A 20,881-nucleotide genomic window follows, 5' to 3' on the forward strand; every position below is an offset into this window, starting at 1 on the left:
AGTGGGCAGGCGGGCCGGAGAACCCCCCCAGCACACAGATGAACACGTGCAAACTCTCTTCCTGCTCCAGGTATTTCTCCACCCCCAGCCAAACAGCGAGGGAGGCCAGGGTTGAGGGGAGCAAGATAGGCAAAGCCCAGCAGATCCTGGAGGACAGAACCCCCCAGGAAAGGGCACAAGGGTGTGAGACATGAGAGAATCGACAGGGGCCGGGTTCCTGCCCTTGAGAGCTGCATGCCACAGAGGTGGGGTGGGAAGGTGCTCACCAGGGTGCGGTGACCCCCGCTGTCCCTGTCCCCTGCTGCGCCACTGCCTCAGGGACCTGCCGTCTCAGTGCCTGGCCCCGCTGCGAGCCCAGCAGCGGCAGCAGCTGGGACGGTTTTGGCATGCTGAAGCTCTCTGGATCAATGTGCCGGCGACCTTGGGGAGGTCAGGGCTTCCCCAGCTCTCCCGCAGTGCGCCGCGCCAGCGGTGTGCCGGAGCCAGCCGGCTTCCCCGCGGTGCCCAGTGGCAGGAGGCAGCCCCAGCCCCACATCACCAGTGAAGCAAGTTGCCCCGTGCTCAGCCCTGCAGCCTCAGCCAGGGTGAGCGGTGCCTGCTGGGGACGGCATAGGGGGGCAAGGGGCCAGAGCCATTCCCCACACCGTTCAGCACCCGATGAATAAAAGATGAGCGAGCTCTGTCTCATGAGCACCTGCCATCCCCCACCTTTGCCACCCACCACCGTCCCCCTGTGCTGGCAGGCACCAGGCCCTTCCCGGGGCCGCAGTTGCCATCCTGGCCAGGCACCTGGCTCCATGCCACACTGGCAGGGGACAGCTGGGGTGGCAGATGCCCACAGCGCTCCCTCCTGTGGGTGGCCGCAGCCACGGAGCAGGTGAGCAGACACCACCAAGCCCCTCCAGCGTGCTGCTGTGCTTCCAAGCCAGGCTGGCACCAATGGCTGAGGCCTGAGGTCCCCTGCCATGCCGGCCCCCACACTGGGGTCTCAGCCAGCCCTGGGGAGGGCTGGAACCTGCCCACCCTGAGCCCAGTGAGGCCTCAGACCTCAGCCGTGGGACGGGAGGTTCCCCCAGTGCACTGGGAGCAATGCTGCAGTCAGCGTGGGGGTGAGCTGGGGGTTGTGGGGCTCAGGGGACCATGGCGGGAGGCCATGGGACTCTGCGGTGGGGCTGGCCATGCCGTGGGGCTGGGGATGGTGGGGCAGTTAGATGCTGGCAGCCCCCAGCAGCTGCCCAGGGCCAGCCAGGGCAGATGGGCCGGCCAGACCCAGGACCCTCTGGCTGCACCTGCGGAGCTGGGGTGTCCATCCCACCCGCCCGATCTCCCTTCTGTCCTTCTCCTGCCTTTCCTCTGTCTTCCTCTTGCCCGCTTTCTGCTTTCCCTTCCCTCCCTCCCTCCTCCCTGTCAGCTCTTTCCCTCTTTCCTTACTTTTCTTTTGTTCTTTCTCTTTTTCCATTTCCTTTTCCTTTTAATTTTCATTTTCCTTCCCTTTCCCTTTCCATTTCCCTTTCCATTTCCCTCCACTTCGATTTCTTCCATCCTTTCTCTCCTTTCTCTCTGCCATACCTCTCTCCCCTTGCCCGTCCCCTCCCAGCAGCTACACGCCCAGGTGCCCCCAGCCCCTCCAGCCCAGGGGGACGGGGCTGGGTGCCAGCAGCCGCGGGGGCGCTCCCAGGGCAGACGGGGGGCTGAGCTGTATCTTTGTCCGTCCCTTTGTCCGCTGCCATCTGTCACTGCTCGCCTCCACGGGCGCCGGCAGCCCTGGATGTGGCCCAGGCCTGGCAGGGCTGAGCGAGGGGGCGGCCGCACCTCCCGCCTTGGGGGGGGTTCCCCCCAGTCACTGCTGTCTCCCCGCGCCGACTGGGGTCAGCCGAGGACAAACCCGCTCACTCCCAGCGCGCCAACGCTCGCTCGCAGGCGCCGGCCAATGTGCTCGCACCTCCCCAGCCTCCCGCCCGGGCCAGCTGGCTGCAGCTGGCGAACGTGGCAGCGGGGTGCATCCGTTCCCCCCACCGCCTCGGGGAATGCCTCCGGCCAGGAACTCCCTGGGGCTTTGCTCAGCTTAGGAGGAGAAGCTGGCCCCGTCCACAGCATTGGCGGGCTGGGAGAGAGGGGCCTGAGACCCAGCAAACTCATCTCACCCCCTCAGAGCACCCCAGCCCTCCAGGTGTGGCAGGGGGTGCTGAAGGAGGTGCCGGGCATTAAAAAGGGCATGGTGGAGGGATCCAGTGCCCCGGCACACTGGCCAGCCTGGCTGAGCTGGGATTTACAAGGAACACACGGCATTTCTCGGGTTATTATATAAAGGAGGTTACACAAGCGGGTCTGTTCCGGGTTTTATGTAAGGGCCACCCCAGCCCGCCCGGCACTGGGACGGGCTGAGCTCTCAGACCAGTGCGGCCGTTGTGGGGTGGGGGGTGCTGGGGCTCTGGCAGGGAGGGGCCCCCAAGTCACGCTCCCCCCACAGCCTCGCCCACCCCTAGCCCTTGCAGTGGGGCCACTGTCCCACAGCACTCAGGCCCCGTCCAGTCTCCAGGTTTCCCCCATCCTGATCAGGCTGTTCACTCTGGGCCCTGGTGATGCACACTGCGGGGGAGGGCCAGGCAGAGGCACCGGGGGAGCTGTGCACTGCTCCTGGGTAGGTGCTGTGCCACCAGCAAGGGAGAGGCAGGGGGGCAGTTCTCTGGGGGACCTAGCCCCAAGCCAGCCCCAGGGGAAACTGAGGCACAGGGCAGGACTCTGCAGACAGTGGTGTGCTGTGCCCCCTCCCATCACCTGCGCTGTCACTAGCAGAGCTGGAGGGGGAGCAGGACAGCTGCTGCCCTTGCCAGGGGGCCTAGGCCAAGCATGCCAGTGCCAGCAGCTCCACCAGCCCTGAGCATCCTCCAGCCTCTGCGCCTGCGCCCCGCAATGCTGCCGGTAACACCGTGCCCTGTTACCATCAGTGCTCAGGCACAGAGCCAGGGCTCTCCTGCAGCTGCACCAGCCCCAGGGGGGCACGCAGCCCTCAGGGACCCCCCCACTCCAGGGCTGGCCCGGCCGCCCGGGGGTCGTTCCCACGCGCCGAGGCCACGGGCAGGGTGTCACCAGGGGGCCAGCGGTGCCTCGCCAGCCAGTGGGGCCGGAGTGCTGGGGATCCATAATTCAATGGGTGGCATCTGTCCAGGCTGCCAGCGTGGCCAGGAGCCCAGGCAGCCCCCGCCCCCCAGGCACACACTTTGATGTTTTTAAAAGCGATTTGGTCAACCTGTTTGGGCACCGAGTACTTTTCCCCCTCCACACCAGGGGGGACGCCAGCACTGAACCCCTGCCCCCTGGGCTCCCTGCAATGTGGCAGCAGGGCCCCACCACCACCTCCATCCCTCATCCCAGCCCCAGGGGTGTGGAGGGTGCACGATGCCCCCCATCAGCAAGGCCGAGGGGATGTGGTGGGTTCCCCAGGCTTCTTTCACCTTCCTGGTATGGCCGAGCCACTGGTCATGTGCTGGATGTGGTCCCCCTGGGGGGAGTGAGGCTGCAGCAGGAGCCCAGTGATCCCTTCGCCATTTTAGCACGCGCCGGCCCGCTGCAGGCAGCCGTCACATGGCGGTGAGAGCAGAGTTTGGCCCGGCCGTGGTGCACTGGAGGAGGCAGGCAGAAATCTGCTGGCGAGCTCACCCAGCCCAGCCGTGAGGATCTCCAGCAGCTGGGGGGTACTGAGCCCACAGCCCCCATCTTCACGTCCACATGCCTCCATCAGCGGGGACACGAGGGTGCTGGAAGGGGACAATCCTGTGGCCAAACCTTGGAGCTCGGGAAAGTCTGCGGTGCTCCTTGGGGTGCTGTGGCTGGGAGTGGGGTGCTCAAGCTTGGGGGAAGGTCCCTGGGGTGCTCCCTGGGAACAGGGGTGCATGGGGTGGCTTCAGCAGTGCTGGGTCAGGGTGATGCTGGTGGGAGGGTGTGGGGGCATGGGGACACAGGGGCTACCCGGGGGGTGAGGGGGCTACCCAGAGTGAGCAAGTGGCCCTGCCACGTGCCCTGGGGGCAAACAGCAGCCAGGCTGGGGTGGCTTTGGGGGAACCAAAGGGCTTTGCCAGATGTCCTGGGGAGCAAAGATCCATGTCGGGCATCCTGAGGTGAGCAGGGTCTGTGCTTGGTATCTCAGGGCAAGCAATTGTGGGAGGCCCTGTGGGCCAAACCAAGGGCCATGTAGGGTACCTCGGAAGCAGCCGGGTGAGGGCACAGCCCAGGGGGCTTCCCAGTGGCCAAGCACCCCCTGGAGCCGGGTGCTGTCCCAGAGGCGAGCGAGGGGCTGTGGAGCCCCAAGGTGATGGCGGGGGGGGGGTGCGCGGGGAGCTGGGCTGGCCTCGAGGCTGTAACCGCGAGACACCGCCCCGTGCCTTGGCCGAGCTCCACCGCTAACCACTTCCAGAGCCGCTGCGAGATTTGTTGTTTTAAGAGGCGAGGAGGGGCTGTGTCCGGCCACACAGTGCCCGTGGGTGCGCCGGGGGTCCCTGCCACCTCTTGTCCCCTTCCCCAGCTTGCTTGTGCCCCACTCACTCCCGCTGCCTGCTCCTGCATGATTACGCATGCAGCAGCTTTCAAAATGGGAAAAAAAAAAAGGGGGAAAAAAAAGTGAGAGAAGGGGGGAAAAAATCCTGCGCCTGTCACTGGGGAAATTTCTGCTCCCTAAAATGGCTGCCTGGAGGAAGCCAAGTGTGCAGGCAAGCGCACAGGCAAGCGCGGGGGCGCGGGGCTGGCTGGCGGTGGGATGCGGTGTTGGGGCGGGATGCCATGGGGCCGCTGGCATGGAAGGGCTGCCAGGCCGGTGCGGGGAAAGGGTGGGGAGGAATGCCAGCAACTGGGGAGGGAGACAAAATGGCTGCGCTCGGCATCGACGTCAAGCAGCCCCGGGGGTGGCGCGGGCATTGCACAGGGGTGTCAGGGTGTCAGGCGGCGTGGTCCCACTGCCCGCATGGCTCTGCCTGGCTGGCCAAAAATAACTGCTCCCGGAGCCACCCGTGCACAAGGGACTGGGGGGGGGGGGGGGGGGGGGAGGGGGAGCAGGGCAGAGGGGGAGAAAAAGGGGGAGAAAAAAAGGAAAGAAAGGGAAAAAGCCCCAAAGCCCAAGCCACAGCAGGCAGGCTGGCAGCGGCGGCCGCTCTGTTTCGATAGTGTTGTTTGGATTGTCACAGCCCTTTCCCGGCATCAGCCAAAGCTGTGAAGGAGAAATGCCGAAGGCCAAATGGTGGGAGGAGGTGGAGGACGGAGGAGCGGGAGGAGAGACATGGTGAAAGTTTTGGAAGGGCTTGGGGCACAGCCAGGTGAGGGGTGCATGGCCCAGCCTGCACCGGGGAGGAAGGATGCTCCCGAGTGAGGCTCAGGCCCCAGCGGGGGCAGGGAGCCAGAGGGTGTGCCAGCCACGCTGTGCCGTGCCACGCTGTGCCGGGATGCAACGGTGCTGCTGAGCTCAGTGCGGAGCCAGGTTATTTTTAGCCAGTATGGAGGAGAGACGGCGGGGGCTGTGCAGGTCAGAGCGGGTGCTGCCCCAGGGCCTTGCTGTCCTCAGCAGGGCTTGGGGGAGGCGGGATGAGGTGCCATGGGGTGGCAAGGGCAATGTCTGGCCACAGTGACGCTGCCACTGGGGCAGCGATGGGTCACGGTAGCAGCTGGATGGAGGAGAGGAGGCAGGATCAGGGCCAGGCAGCCATCACCCTGCCTCGGTGTGGGTCAAGCACCATGGGTTTCCCTCCTGCTGGGAGCAGTGCCTGCATCCCTCACACCAGCGCAGGGTGTCCCCGTTCCTGTCACCGAAGGGACGGACACTCAGTGGCTGGGGACATGCCGGCTCGGTCATGTTTCTCCTGCAGGGTGGGAGCCACTGGCCAGACTGGCCTCAGTGTCCCCCTGGTCCAGCAGAGCAGTGAGGACGGCTGCGGGGATGGTTGGCTGGCTGGTATCCCCAGCTGGTACCGGCATGCAGTGGCTCACCCCAGTGGTTTTCCCCTCTTGCAGATGCAGAGCAGAGCAGCAGCCCCCGGACAGGCATCAGCTCAGACCAGGAGGACAGCAAACCCATCACGCTGGGTGAGTGGGACAGGCAGGGCTCAGGCAAGGGGTCAAGGGACACCCGAGCCCATCCCCAGGGTCCCTGCAGCTGGTGCAGCCCCCTCAACAGGCAGTCATGGCCTCCACACCAGCGGCTCCCACCAGCTGCCCCCAGTGCCCCCCCAGCCCCAGCCAGCCACTGCCTGGTACCTGGCAATGAGCTGGGCGTGGCCTCAGACTCATCCCATGGCCAATAGAGCCCTGCCAGGGCCATGTGTCTTGGGGACAGCAGTTGCCATGGCAGTCCCACAGTGGGGGTCCCAGCTCTGCTGGTCCTCTCAGCCACAGAGAAACTGAGGCACAGAACAGCACGGGCATCCTCGGCAGAGTGGACTGGTCAGGGTGGTCTCTCGCTGGGGGAGAGAAGCGGAGCGAAGTCAGCTGAGGAGGAGGGGGTAGGTGGTGTTACAGGGGATTTGAGCATGTTGGGGTGCCCTTGAGCATCGCCACAAGACAGTGCAGGGCAGGAGGCGTAGTCCTGCCCCCACCCCCCAAAAGCTCTCCCTCCTCTCTCCTGCGCAGATTCGACAGACTTCCAGGAAAAGCTTCATCACCTCGGGGGTGTTCAGCGTCACTGAGCTCATCCAGGTGTCCCGAAGTGAGTGCCACAATGATTCCACCACCAACCCCATCCCAGCTGTGGGCTGGAGCTCCCCTCCCTGCCGGGCAGGGGCAATGCCAGGCCCCCCCTGATCCCCCTCTCTCCCCACAGCGCCAGTGGGTGACGGGCACAGGGCCAAACTTCTCCCTGGGGGAGCTGCAGGGCCATCTGGCCTATGACCTGAATCCCCTCCAGCACCGGCATGAGGAGGACACTGCCCAGCACCTCCTCCAGCGGGTAGGTGCTGCCAGGGCTGTGCCGGGGTGATGCCGGGGCCAGCCCAAACACGGCCTTGGGCCACGGGCTGTCTCGCCGCGGGGGAGGCAGGGGGCAGGCTGGATCCTGCTGCAGGCTGGCTCTGATCCCTTCCTGCCCCCAGGAGCAAACGGCACAAGTCAGGGTCCATGGAGGACGACATCTCGACACCAGCCCGGGGGGCGAGTACTACACCTCCTCCAACTCCCCCACCAGCAGCAGCCGCAACTGGACAGAAGACATGGAAGGGGGTAAGTGCTTCCCCTATAGGGCCTCCCTATAGGTGCCCTCCTGCTCCTATAGGGCCCCCCAGCCAGCTCACCCACTTCTCTACAGGCACTGGCTTACAGACCCCCTGTGAAAGCCCTAGGCACTCTGTGTGTGTGGTGGTGTGCTATAGGGGCCTCAGGTCAAAGCACGAGCTGGCTGTAGGTGCTATAGTGTTGCTATAAGGTCCCCACAAAAGCCACTCCTTCTCTATGGGAGCCCCTGATGTATGGGGCCCCCTGATGTAGGCACAGGGCTATCTCCATAGGTGTCCGGGTCTGTTGCTATACCCCCCCCCATTTAGGCACAGGCTCTCTGTAGGTGCTGAGGTGTTGCTGCAGGATCCCCCCATTTGGGCACTGGCTGTCTCCATAGGTGCTCCCTATAGGGCCAGCCCGGTGCCCCAGCCCCATGCCACCCTCTTCCAGCCCCACGACAGCCATTGGCGTTACGGACAGCTTGCTTTCTTGCCTGGCGGTTTTTCCCTTTTCCTGTCTAGACAGCCCCAATTAGCTGTTCATTAAGAAAAGAGGGGGGCTGGGCTAATTAAAGTGATGCTGCAGGTTGGCACAGCGGCTCCCACGCCCCGGGGTCCCTTCATTTGGCTCTTATCCTGCCGCCCCACACACCCGACAGCAGGGCAGGATCAGTCCTGGCCCCAAGCCCTGCCAGAGCCTGAGGGTGTGCCCAGCTGGTGGGCTGGAGACACCAATCCTGTTGGAAGGAGTCTGGGGGGAAGCAAGTCCTGCCCCAGGACAATGCCCCACATGTGCCAGTGACTTTGCCCATCCTGCCCCACATCAGGCCCCACGGGGCCAGTGCCATGGGGGACACAGGGGAGGGCAGGAGGTGCTGGGGGAGATGTAACCCCCTCCCTGAAGCATTGCACACGGCGTGTGTGGCGGAGGGAGCCGTGCAGCGGTGTCCCTGTCCCCTGTTGGTGGCCTGATCCGTGGCAGGGGCGAGGGGGGTGGTGGGGGGCTCAGACATGGCAGGGGAGTGGTTACGGCAATCCCCTACAGGATGTTCTGGGAAATCCTCCTAACCCCGGCTGAGAAGGGGCTAAACCCATTACCAGGCCTGGGCCAAATGGCCAGAGCTAAAGCCACAGCAGCAGGGGATTAACTCGCCTGCTGCCCCCTCCACTCATCCCTGCACCCCGGGGTGGCCCATGGGGAGCCAGGCATCCAGTGCTGCGTGGGGGTCCTCGGGGCAGGGGCTGCAAGTCCCTGGAGTGGTTACAGCCCGGGCTGTGCTGGCAGGATGTGGCCCCCAGCCCCGGGGTGCCAGGGGAGGTGGGTGCCCAGGGGGGCTGCAGGGTCATGGGCATCTGTGATGGCAGCCACTTCTGCACCCAGAGCAGGTGCATGCACCCACACAGAGCTGTGTGCAGCTGCATGCACACATGTGTGCGCTTGGTGTGCACAGCTGTGCACACAGGCATTCACGCATGCTCTGGCTGATGCCCTTGCATGAACATACACATGCAGGTGTGTGCACACACGTATGATGGTGCACACTCGCGTACAACGTGCACACCTGCAGTGCACCCCTAGAGACACCCACACACATGCACACCCTCCTGCACACGCACAGACGTACACATACGTGCTCAGACACCACGCACCCTCCCATGCCCAGCCTGTCCCCGGGGTGCCCCTCACACCAGGAACAAGCGCCCTGATCCCAGGCCAGGCTGGCAGCAGCCGTGGGACTTCGGGGGCCCATGGCAGGTGCCAGGGTTTGACGCTGCACTCTGCTTTTCCCAGGCATCTCCCCCACTGTGAAAAAGACGGAGATGGACAAGTCCCCCTTCCACAGCCCGTCGCCCCAGGACTCCTCGCCCCGGCTGAGCAGCTTCACACAGCACCACCGTCCCGTCATCGCGGTGCACAGCGGTGAGTGTCCCGGCAGGGAAACCAAGGCACAGAGCGAGCAGGCAAGCAGGTGGGGGGGCTGAGGCAGCGGCTAGCTCACAGTGACACCGGTGGGTCCGCCCTTCCGCTCTCGCCCACAGGTATCGCTCGAAGCCCACACCCGTCGTCTGCGCTGCATTTCCCCACCACCTCCATCCTCCCCCAGACGGCCTCCACCTACTTCCCCCACACGGCCATTCGGTACCCGCCTCATCTCAACCCGCAGGACCCGCTGAAAGATCTCGTCTCACTGGCCTGCGACCCGTCCAACCAGCAGCCCGGACCGGTAAGGATCTGGCCCTACCCTGCATCCCATCACCAACCTTGCCGTGGGGGGCCAGGGGCTGCTGTCGGCCGGACTGCCGGAGGGGTGTCCCCTGGATCGTCTGCCATCACTGCCACGACCGCCGACACACGGGGGATCAGGGTGCTCCAGCGGCACCTGGGTGCCAGCACCCAGCCTGGTAGGGTGTTCCTGCCACTGCGGTTGGGGCTGAGCAGCTCTGGCTGGTGCCTTGCGTTGGTTCGGGAGCGCCGCTGCGCCTGGTCGGTGTTGGCACCTCGTTTCTCAAGTGATGGAGTTGCTGTCCGCTGGCTCAGCATGGGGTGCTGCCTCGCAGGGAGACAGGGCAATAGGTGTCAGGGCTGAGCTGTCAGCCGGATCTGGGGGTGAGTGGAACATCCGGCAGGGGATGTGTGACTGTTGCCAAAAAGCCACCGTCTGCCAGCGTGCCTGGGAGAGCCATGGGCTCTACATGCCCCGTCCACCCGTGCAGCCAGCTGGTGGCCTGTCAGCCCCACCACTGCGCCGTTGTACCCCTAGCGTCCCCATGGGGGTGGCAGGATCACACCATGCTGCTGTGCACTTTCCCTCGCTCCCTGCACACCCAGCTCACCCAGCACACCGCACACCCAGCACCCCACACACCAGCACCCCGCACACTAGCACCCCGCGCACCAGCACCCCATGCACCAGCACCCTATGCACACACCCCACACACACCAGCACCCCACACACCAGCACCCCATGCACACACCAGCACCCTGCGCACCCCGTGCACGCCGCACCCCACACACCCAGCACCCTGCACATGCAGCACCCCGTGCGCACAGCACCCATTACGCTGTACACCCAGGACCCCATGTGTCCACCTCCCAGGGCTCCTTTCATGCCTGAAGCTGGGGGCTAGGGGTGGCCACACTCCCACTCCCATGTTCCACACCCCCACTCTGCCCCCCGGATGCACAGGGTCTCAGGGAGCCCCTCTGAACTCTGCCCAGCACCCGCCTGCTGCCCCTCACCGACGAGGCCTGATGCCAGGGTGAGGGGCACGGCCGCTCTTGCCCTGTGCAGCGACTCAGTGCCAGGCCGGCGTAAGCCGGATTCGGAGCAGCCCCGCACCAGGTCTGGCATGGGGAGCTGGCACAGGAGCCTTTGAATGTTGGCACTGTGCCATTGCCACGGGGTGCCTTATCCCTGCAGGTGAGTGCTTCAACGGCCTCCCGCCACTGCGGGGAGAGGGGCACAGCGCCCCGGCTCTGGTATGCGCCGCCACAGGTCATGGCCCCCTCCAGCCCACCCTGAACCCCCTGTACCGCCGTGATTTCCCCCGTCGCCATCACCAACCTTTCAGGGCTGCTCTGAGACCCAACAAACTTGTGTCAGTGGTGAGGGATGCTCTGCACCCGTGCCAGGCAGCGCTGGGGGCTCCCTGGGCCGGCTTTGCCGGTGCTGCGTGTGCTTCCTAATGGCTTGTGCTGTTTGTTTTTCTGTCTGTGTTGTGTCCCCAGTTAAATGGAAGTGGTCAAGTGAAAGTGCCCAGCCACTACCTGCCCACGCAGATGCTGGCGCCGCCACCTCCCCCCGGCATGCCCCGCTTGGCCGTCTCTCCTGACACCAAATCCACCACGACAACTACCGAGGGAGGGACGACCTCACCGACATCACCCAGTAAGCACCCTGCGGCGCCCACCCCTCTCCCCGGCCCGGCTGGCCCCCTCCTCTCGCAGCCCCCCTAAGGTCTCCCCCATCTCAGTGCTGCTGAGGGGATGTTGGCGGAGGTGGCCTCCCCGCAGCCGGGGAGAGGGCGGCAGCCGGCACGCAATGAGTTTGCTGGGTCTCAGGCAGGTCAGAGCAGGCAGGGTTTGGGCAGGCAGCTGTTGTGTCCCCCAAGCCGGGAGGTCCCGCGCTGGTCCCAGGGACCGGGCTGAGACCCACATCCGTCTGAGACAGCTGGGGGAATGGGAGCAGAGCCGCAGTGGGGCTCCCCTAAGCCAATGTCCTGCCCAAACCCCACCGGCGGGGGCAGAGCTCGTGGGGGAGGCTGTTGCCTCTCCATGCCTCAATTTCCCAACCAGCTCACAGCGGCTTTGCTGCCAGTGATGCAGGGACCAGCCAGCATAGGTGTGGTGCTGGGGCTGGGAGCAGTGTGCCGTCCTCTTGCTGCTGTGGGGGTCCCCGGTGCTGGGGACCCCAATCTGATCGGGGGCTGTGAAGCGATGCGGGTGCAAGGACTGCGTGCAAGCCCTCTGGAGCCCTTGGCAGGAGGCGCCTGGGGGGCCTTTGTTAGCAGTGGTGGCTGACAAGCTCATCCATCTCCGCTCTACCGTGGGAGACTTTAGCGCCTTGCCAGGAGGATTTTGGGGTGCTGGGCCGAGGGCCGCAGAGGGGAGATCCTGGTGTTGCCCCTGGGCTGGCATCAGTGCACATGCTGCAGCGGTGGGACGCTGCGCCATCGCCACACTCTGTGGGGGGTTGGCCCTGTCCCCATCCTGCTGTACCCACAGGGCACCTCCTGGTGCCCTGAGAGGCTGCCACGTCCCCACAGGGTCAAGCCCTGCCCAGGGGCACTGTCCCTGGCACAGGCCACTGCTGGGTGCCGGCAGCTGGGCAGCGGGTGTTGAGGTTATGTGGCATGAAGAAATCAAAGCCTGGCTGATCTGGAGGGCAGAGCTCAGGGTGGTGTAGCCTGGCCGGTGATGGGGCCACAGCCACGGGGGGTGACCGGGCAGTGCCGTTTCCCCCCTAGGCTTGGGAAGGATGCACGTGGGGGACACTGGTTGTCCCCAAAGGGTGCAGAGGTCAGCTGGGTCTGAGCCCCTGTGTCCCCCAGCAGCACCCTGCCTCCAACAGGGCTGAGCCCAGGAGCTCAGTGGGGCTGTGGGTCCCACTGCTGGACCCCCAGCCGGGTAGTGGAGATGGCTGCAGGGGGACGTGTCTGAGTGGAGCTGGTGGCTCCCATTGCACTCGCCCCACGGCAGCTCTGCTCAGGAGCCACAGTGCTGGCACAGCAAGGGAGTACCTGTATGCACCTGCACCCCAGGGGCATCTCACCCTGCCCGCAGCCTGCTGTCACCCTGAAACTGCCTTTCCAGCGGGGCGCAGGCACAGGCAGCACTGCCCTGGGCACAGCATCCCTGGCCTCGCTTGCCCACTGCTGGGGTGCAGCCGGGGACGTTGCCCAGCCGCAGCTCTGTGTGCCTGGGACGCCCGTCCCAGCAGCACCAGGGAGTGGGCCGGGTTTGGCCCCGGGGGGGACAATGGCGGTGCCACCGGCAGCCCCGTTAATGAGCTCTCGTTTGTTCCCCAGCCTACTCTGCACCAGGCACGCCCCCTGCGAACCGTTCCTTCGTGGGATTAGGACCAAGGGATCCTGGGAGTATCTATCAGGCACAGGTGAGAGCGGGGATGCTGCTGGGGGGACCCTCCTGCCCTCACCCCAGGTACCACCACTGTGGCATCGCCGTGGGCATCACCGCCATGGGCATGGCTGTTGCGGGCATCACCGTGGTGGGAATTGCTGCCACGGTGTTGCTGACGTGGGCATCCCCTCTATGGCATCATTGCCAAGGGCATCGCCACCATGGTCATGACTGTTGCAGGCATCGCTGTCATGGGCGTCGCTGCTGTGGCATTGCTAACATGGGCATCCCCGCCAAAGCATCGCTGCCATGGCATTGCTGCAGTGTTATTGCATTGCCCTGGGCATCACTACCGTAGGCATCGCCACTGCGGGCACTGCCACTGTAGCATCAGTGCCGTGGGCATCGCCGCCATGGGCATCACCCCCGTGGCATCACCACCCGGTGCCCCGTGCCAGGGCTCGGGCACTGCCGGTGGCCGGGGGCCACCCAAGGACAACGAGGGCAGAGGGAGTCACTGCCATGCCCATGCCTGGCACTATCCCCTCCCCTTGCCAGGCTCTGGTCATGCCCTGCCTGGCACCGTGGCACAGCCAGGCTGCTGCAGTGCCCGCAGCATCCCTGAATGATGTGCGCTGAGGCCATGTGCCCCCCCTCTAGGTGGGCCTCGGCACCCTGCTCTCACCGGATTGCGCCCGCCGCCTGCTCCAGACGCAGCAGGATGTTGTGTGCGCCTTTCCAGGGGCTTTTCATAAGTTCTGGGTATTTTTTGACAGGTAGTTGGGGAGCTGGCACTAGTGACGTGGGCAGTGCCGTGGGGCCAGTGCAGGAATGCCAGCGACTGGCCTCACTTGTGATATGAGTTGGCCAGCCTTAGTAGTCCCAGTGGGGGCAGCTTTGGGAAGCTGCAGCCCTGCCTGGTGGGTGATGCTGGCAGCAGGATGGGTGTGTGGATGGTGCCATGCCAGGGGCACCCCAGGGTGCTACACCCGCTGGGGGTGAGTACTCAGGGCACTGAGCCGTGCCATGGGGTGCCCAGAGGCGTTGTGCTGTGCCAGGGTGCAAGCACTTCGCGACTGTGAGCTGCGCTGCGGGGCACCCAAGGGTGCTGTGCTGTGCCAGGGTGCAAGCGCTCAGGGACCATGAGCTGGGACACGCAAGGGTGCTGTGCTGTAGGAGGGGGTGAACGCTGGGGGCCCAGCTCTGACCACAGCCCCCCGCCCTGCCTCAGTTTCCCCGGACCTACTCGTGGGCAGAGCGCAGTGGGTTGCGCACCCAAGGCCTTTGGGTCCCTAAAGAGGGACCCCGGGGGTCACGGCCACTCCCAGTACCCCATAGTTCCCGCGTACTTGTGTCCAGTCATGCTCTGGGAGCCTCCCCAGGGCTCAGGGATGGTCTGCGTAGGGAAACTGTGGCATGGGGAAACAAAACGGTGTCGCACGTCCCTGGGAGGAGTAGCTGAGACCTGCTGCTCTCGGGTCATGTGTGGCAGGGTGGGGAAGGGTTAAGGGAAGTGGCGGCCCCGAGCTGTCTCGTTGCCAACGGAAACCAGACATGAGGTAATCAGGGACGAACTTGAACTTGGGTCTGGGGGGGGGGAGACAAAGGGAGGGTCGGTGGGGGCCACCCCGTGGGGTCCCCAGCTGTGCCCACCCCCCCACCCATCCTCAAGGGGAACCATTCCCTGGGGAGTGTCGCCTTGGCTGTGGAAGTGCGGAGGGACACAGGGGGCCCTGGCGCAGAGGACTGACAAACTCCGTGCAGGAATGGAGACACCAGCCCCGTGCGGACGGCAAGGCAAGCCAAGCAGGGGGACAGCACGGGGACAGCTCAGGGTGGGAGGGGACATGCCAGGGGGGATGCAGCGGCTCCACAATGCAGGGCACTAAAGCCAGCCTCTCTCTTCTCTCCCGGCAGTCCTGGTACCTGGGATAACCACCGCCGTGCCGCCCCTTCGCCTCCCTTCTCCTCTGCTTTAGGCACCCCCAGAGGAACATCCCCGTCCCCGAGCACCAGGCCCAGCCTTGCGGTGACGACGGAGAGCGCGGACTCACGACGACGACAATGACGATGACAAGCAAAACCCACACCTGAAGGAAAGAGCGAGGGAAAGGAAGAAAGAAAAGGGTCAAACTCTTTTAAAAAGTTTAAAAAAAAAAAAACAAAACCAAAACAACAACCCATCCCAGGAGGACCTTCCCCCCCGCCCCGGCAATGCGCCAGAAAACAAAGAAACAGAAAAAAAGAAAAAAAACACTATTATTTGCCCTGTTGGCCAGCGCCGCAATGAGACCTGACACAACTCGTGGCAGCGATGCCTCCTGGAGTGGCAGCGGGACTGCGGCCTTCGCCAGAGGGTCGGATATGCAAACGGCTCTTGACTCTCTCATTCTTGCCTCTATGTGAGTAGAAAAGATCAAACACCCCCGCCCCCCCCGCCGCCCTCCCCCACCCCACACAGACTCTCCGGGGGAGCCCTGGGGCCGGGGAGGGGCACGGTGGGGGGTGATGGGGGGTTGGGGCTGCTTTGTGCTGCCAGTTCCTGAGGGATGTGGCCGCGCTCGCTGTCGGGGCAAGGTGATGCTCCACGCCGTTAAAGCGCCTCGGGGATAGGCGACGCCGTGCTGTGGTGACACGGTGACGCAGTGATGTGGTGACACGGTGATGTGGTGACGCGGTGGCATGGTGGCACGGTGGCCGGCTCAGGTTGGCATGAGCGGGTGTCACAGGAGGAGGGGGCTTCGGGCCCACAGAAGGTGCAGGAGCTGGTCGTGGCAGCAGTGGCACCCCAAGTCCCAGTGGGACACGGCGTGGGGGCGCTCCCACTGTGGCCCTGGTGGGACCCGGGCTGCTGCTGTCGGGCCGGGACACCAGTTGCCGTCTCTGCCATGCCTTCATCGCCCCCGCAGCGTGCACCAGCCCTGGCCCCACGCGTCTCCCTGTGTCCCCCTTGCGTGTCCCCGCGCCGGGGGTCCGCAGGGCCGTGGTGGGGCGCGTGTCTATGTGTCTGAGCTATGCATTCCTGTGGACAGGTAGTGGGTGGATGGCGAGGAGAGGGTGCGCTCGTGTTGCACATTTTGTAGGAAATGCACTTTTAAGGGGGAATCGTCAAAAAAAAAAAAAAGAAAAAGAAGAAAAGAAAAAAAAATCACAAAAAAGGAGAAGGAGAAAGAGGAGGAGGAGGAGGAGGAGTTGGAGCCCCCAGCACTGGCTTGCTGGGATGGCTGGTTTGGGGTTTTTTGGGTTTTTTTTTTTTTTTTTTTTAATACAAAAGGATGGAGAAAAGGAGCCCGAGTGAGGGCGAGGGCAGAGCCAACCCCACGGAGCCCCTGGCCCCGCGTCAAGTGCCTGAACTGCGGCGGGGAGGGGTCCTGGGACCCCTGGAGGAGCCCCCGGCTGGGGGCAGCGCTGGAGGAAGCGCGCGGCCGTCCCCATTCCGCGCGATGGCGGCGTGGCTGGACGGGGACGCAGGGACATGGCAGTGCCTTAGAGCAGAGGGACCCACGCGGCGGCTGAGGTGAGGAGGAGAAGGACGACGAAGGCACCCGGCATCTCCAGCAAGATGGTGGCAGCCACAGAGGAGACCCCAGGAGCGTCCCCAGCAGGACCCCAGGGACCCCATGACACCGTACGGGTGATGATGGAGAGGAGCCGCCGCAGGACATCGGGGAGCAGGGGATGTCACCAGTGCCACCGCTGCTACTTGCCTGCCCCCTCCCCTGGCACTCAGAGCTGCCCCACGGACCACCGGCATCGCATCCCCCAGTCCGCTGGCCCCCCGCTTTACCCCGCTTCCTACACCCCTGGGACGGCACAGCAAGGCCGGATCCTGCCCACCCGCGGCGCAGCACCGGGGAAAGGGCTGACGCAGGAAATCCCGGGAGAGAGAAAAATAATCAGAAAGGACAAGAAAAGGAGAAAACCCACCAAAAAAAAAAGAGGGGGAAAAAAAAAAGCGCTTGGCGGAGAGGGAAACCTGGTTTTTTTTTAAAAGATCTGAGAAAAGAAACACATTAAAAAAAAAGAAAAAGACAAAAAAAAAAAAAAGACAAACTGCATGGTGCTTTAACAGGATCTGGTGACCTGGCTCAACCCAGCCGCGGATGGCTGATGCTGTGCATGGCAGACTGTATTAACCGGCTCTACCTTCCCCCTTCAGCAAAAGAGAAAAAAAAAAAAAAGCAGAGAAAAAAAAAATTCTGTATAAAAGAAAAAAAAAGCCGTAAAAAAAAAAAAAACACACAAGAAAAAAAAATTCCATGTTTTCCTAATTTGCACGAAATTTTATACCACATGATGTGCCTTGCCTTCGAAGACTAAGTATTACCGGACCTGATATCAGTGCGAGGGAGTCGCTGCATGCCTGGGGCTCCCGGGGGGCCGGGGATGCCGGGGGTGGCCACCCCCACCTCGCCTCCTGCATGGCTTCTTCTCGGCCGGAAAAGTCCCTTTTCTCTCTATTATTGTTATTTTTTTAACCAATTTTCCCCCCTCGGAAATGTCTTCCAGTTGGTAATACCGATGCATCCTCTGCGCCAACACACCGGAATATGCAATAGCCGCTCGGCTGCGCCGGCAAAGGGGGTCTGGCGGGGGGCCCGGCCGGGGGGCCCTTGGGGGTGCCCGGCCACCCCTTTGCTTTGCCTCTTCTCTTTTTTTTTTTTTTCCTTCCCTTTCGGGGGTTTTTATTTTGTTTTTCTGCTTACAGCAACCAAAGGCAGCGAGGCGGGAGGCAGCAGGGACCCCCCGACCCCCACCCTGGCTCAAAGCCTCCCCGTAATGCCTGGGGGAGCCCAGGGGTCCGGGCGTGGCAGGATGGACAAGGGTCTGGTCTGGGGGTCCCTGTGGGGAGGACCAGGGATGGGGACCCCCATGACTGAGCCCTTTTGTGGGGGCTACAGCATCCCACACACACCCCTTGGGACCCCACCCCTTTTTTAATTAGTTTTCAGTGGGGCGCAGGGCCGGGAGTGCTGAGCCCAGCTGCTCTCGTGACAGGAATGGAACCGTGTGAATGTAGCTGTGCCCCCCCCGCAACCCCACCAAGGGCTGGCATCGGGGGGGGCCGCAGCCCCCTCCCCACCTCCATCAACATCAGCTGCAGCTCCGGGGCTCCAGCTGGCGCAGCTGGGAACAGGCAAAGACCTGGCAGGGGGTTCCCTCTCGCCTGTTCCCTGCTGCCGAGCAGGATCCTGACACTCCCAAAAAATCCAGAATTTGCCTTAAAACCCAAGCGTCCCACCGGCCGGAGAGAGAGACACCCCCCCACCCCAAGCCCCCACCTGAGGCTGAGGACTGACGCAGGTCGTGACACCAATGGGCAGGTGGCACCACGCGTCGCTGCTGCTTTGTAATGAAGAAACGTCGTCGTCAACAGTTTTTTTTTAATTTTTTTTTTTTTCTGTGTGTGTCCAAAAGTATTAGTGGGGGATGGGGGGGGTGTGTCAGGTCCCGCCGGGGTCGCGCCCTCCGGTGTGGGGTGTTGGGGGTCCCACAGGGCAAGGGAACATTCTTGGGAGACTCTTCTTTATGCAAGGTGCAGTATTGATTTCTGCAAGGACAATGCAACACAGGGAGCGGGAGGCTAGTGTCCAGTTGGGGGAAAATAAATTTTAAAAATAGGATATTAAAAAAAGAGAGGAAATTTAAAAAAAAAAAAAAAAAGAAAGAAAAAGGGTTTTAAGACTAGAAAAGGATCAGCTCAAAGCAAAAAAAAAAAATCATTAATGAAAGCATTTCTCAGTGGTGACCAGACGCCAGCCAGTGGAGGGAGTGAGTGGGGGGCCCCTGGGGCAGCCCCCCACGGCAAGCACGGGGTCTGGGGGGAGGCGAGGGGCGCTGGCGCCCCTCAGGCCTGGGTCCCCCTGCCCCGAGGAAGCCCCCAGACCCACAGGGACACCATCCGGGGTCCTCCCCGCACCCCTCCTTTTGCTGCCTTTCCCCCACCCCCCGCCGGGGCCTGCAGCACATCTGGCCAGGCTGAGGCCACAGCCCCCCCAAAACCCGCCCTTGGCAAGAAAAGCACCTTAAAACATGTTAAAAAAAAAAAGGCAAAAAAATAATCAACTCGATGCCCCCCCACCCTGGAGGGCGGCAGCGGGGGCTTGGGCTGGGGGCTTTCCCTTGGGGGTCTGGGAAGCCCCCACCACCCCTGGGGTCTTTGCACTGCTCGCCCCAACACCCACCACCCCAGGGCCTAACCCTCACCCCACGGCTCTGCCCGAAGGGGATATGCAAACCCCCCCCCACTCCTCGCTGGGGGGCACTGGCCACATGGGGACGGGGGGACGACCACTAATTTTTTTTTATTATTATTATTTTTAATTGTTCGCCCTTATTTTTTAATCCCCCCCCACGGCCTCTGGGCTCAGTGGCCGCAGCTGGGGTGGGCGCGAAGCGGGAGGGCCCCCGTCACTGGGGATGTTCCGAGGGGGCCCTCCCCGGCAGGTAGGGGACATGGTGGGGGGTCCGCTCGACAATCACTGCGCCCGGGGCTCCTGTGGGGATTTCATGCACTACAGTCTCTCCTAGAGGGTTTTTAGTCGGGCTCGTCGGCTTAAAAAATGAATGAAAAAAATAGTCCTTGTGACTTATAAATAAAAAAAAAAAATAACTTGTACATATATATATCTCTCTCTCTCTCCACATACATATATATGGGGCTGCAGGGGCCAGAGGTGGGCGCAGGTCCCTGCGGGCCGACACACAGTTAAGGTACTTTAAAGCGCAAAGGAATATATATATATATATATATATATATATATATATATAAAAACCCCTATATATATATATATGTCTTGTTTGTTGTTGTTTTGTTTCTTTTTTTTCTTTTTTTTTTTGTACTATGGGTTTGGAATTGCTGCTTTCTGTCCCTCCCTGGGCTCCCACCGCCGGCTGGGGCGGCCAGCACCCATGGGTGCCCTGCATGATGCCCACGGGCAGGCGGGAGCAGAGGGAGAGACGGGGGGGGGGAGGAACCAACCCCCCCAAGCTCCCCTCCCAGGGCAAAGAGCGGCAAAAGGAGAGAAACCACCCCAAAAAGGCGTCGAGGTGGCAGCCGGCAGGACCATGACTCACACCCATACCAAAAATCCCGCCGCAGTGCCTCCACGCCACCGGCTGCCCTCGCCCGCCTTTTCGGGGGGTCCCCCCTCCCCGCCCTGCGGGGCGCTGGGTGGGTGCCCCCTCCCTTGCAGTTATATTTTATTAGTTAGCCGGATTCTCGCTTCTCGCTTGCCACAGCCGTTACACACCCGCCGAGCGCACCAGGGCTGCGAGCCGGGGCTGGGACCCCCCCAGCTGTGTCCCCCCCCCCTCCGGCCCCTGCATGACCCCCCCCGAGCCCCCCGCTCGCGTCCCTGGTGCTTCACAATATTTGATTATACCATTGTACGCAGCCATTACCAATAGCCGCCGCTCCTGCCTACATACCATTTACTGACCGTGACTATGGATTTGGGGTTTTTTTGTTTTCTTTTCTTTTTTGTTTTTTTTTTAATTTTGTTTTTTTTGTTGGGTTTTTTTTTGTTCCTTGTTCCCCCCCTTCCCCTATGCAAAAAAGAGAAAAAGAGACAAAAAAGAAGAAAAAAACAAAAAACAAGAAACTGACACACAAAAAAAAGATTAAAAACAGAAAAGAAAAAAAAAAAGACAAAAAAAAAATGTATAAAAATTAAACAAGCTATGCTTCAACTCCAGCTTGCCTCCGCCCTTCCTTCACTGCCCCAGGGGAAACTGAGGCACAGCGCCTGGCCCAGGGGAGGAACCAGGTGTCCCAGCTGGCGGGGGGCACTCAGGTGTACTGGAGCAGAGCCGTGCTGTGCTATAGGCGCCCATCACCCTGGAGGGGGGACCCCCACCCGTGGGTACCCTTGGCCTGGATGGGGAGTGGGGCTGAGCCAGGGGGCCAGGGCAAGCGTGGAGGGGACCTGCAGGGACGGGGACACAGGTGGGTGCAGCTGTGGGCTCGCGTGGGGGTGCGGCGCTGCCGCCACCTCCTCTGCATCCCGACCTTCTCCATGTGACATCACCGTCTTGTGCATATGACATCATCGCCCTCACCCGTATGATGTTGCTGTCCAAAGCTGCTCATCACCCCTTCAGTCCCCGT

The 20,881-nt window shown here is 62.7% G+C and overlaps 1 protein-coding gene across 1 annotated transcript in view; it reads left to right on the top strand.

Annotated features, from left to right (window-relative positions):
- The window catches only part of NFIC (nuclear factor I C), a 37,300-nt gene extending 22,069 nt beyond the window's left edge, over positions 1–15,231 (top strand). Inside the window, 13 exon segments of the mRNA XM_075077523.1 lie at positions 5,998–6,069; positions 6,613–6,632; positions 6,634–6,688; positions 6,803–6,810; positions 6,812–6,877; positions 6,879–6,928; positions 7,071–7,110; positions 7,113–7,197; positions 8,983–9,111; positions 9,231–9,415; positions 10,921–11,080; positions 12,720–12,805; positions 14,689–15,231. Coding sequence (XP_074933624.1) covers positions 5,998–6,069; positions 6,613–6,632; positions 6,634–6,688; positions 6,803–6,810; positions 6,812–6,877; positions 6,879–6,928; positions 7,071–7,110; positions 7,113–7,197; positions 8,983–9,111; positions 9,231–9,415; positions 10,921–11,080; positions 12,720–12,805; positions 14,689–14,706 — 974 coding nt within the window. The 3' untranslated portion in view covers positions 14,707–15,231.
- The last annotated feature ends 5,650 nt before the right edge of the window (positions 15,232–20,881 follow it).

The sequence above is a fragment of the Phalacrocorax aristotelis genome, chromosome W (genome assembly GCF_949628215.1).
Source record: "Phalacrocorax aristotelis chromosome W, bGulAri2.1, whole genome shotgun sequence".
Lineage (NCBI taxonomy): Eukaryota > Metazoa > Chordata > Aves > Suliformes > Phalacrocoracidae > Phalacrocorax > Phalacrocorax aristotelis.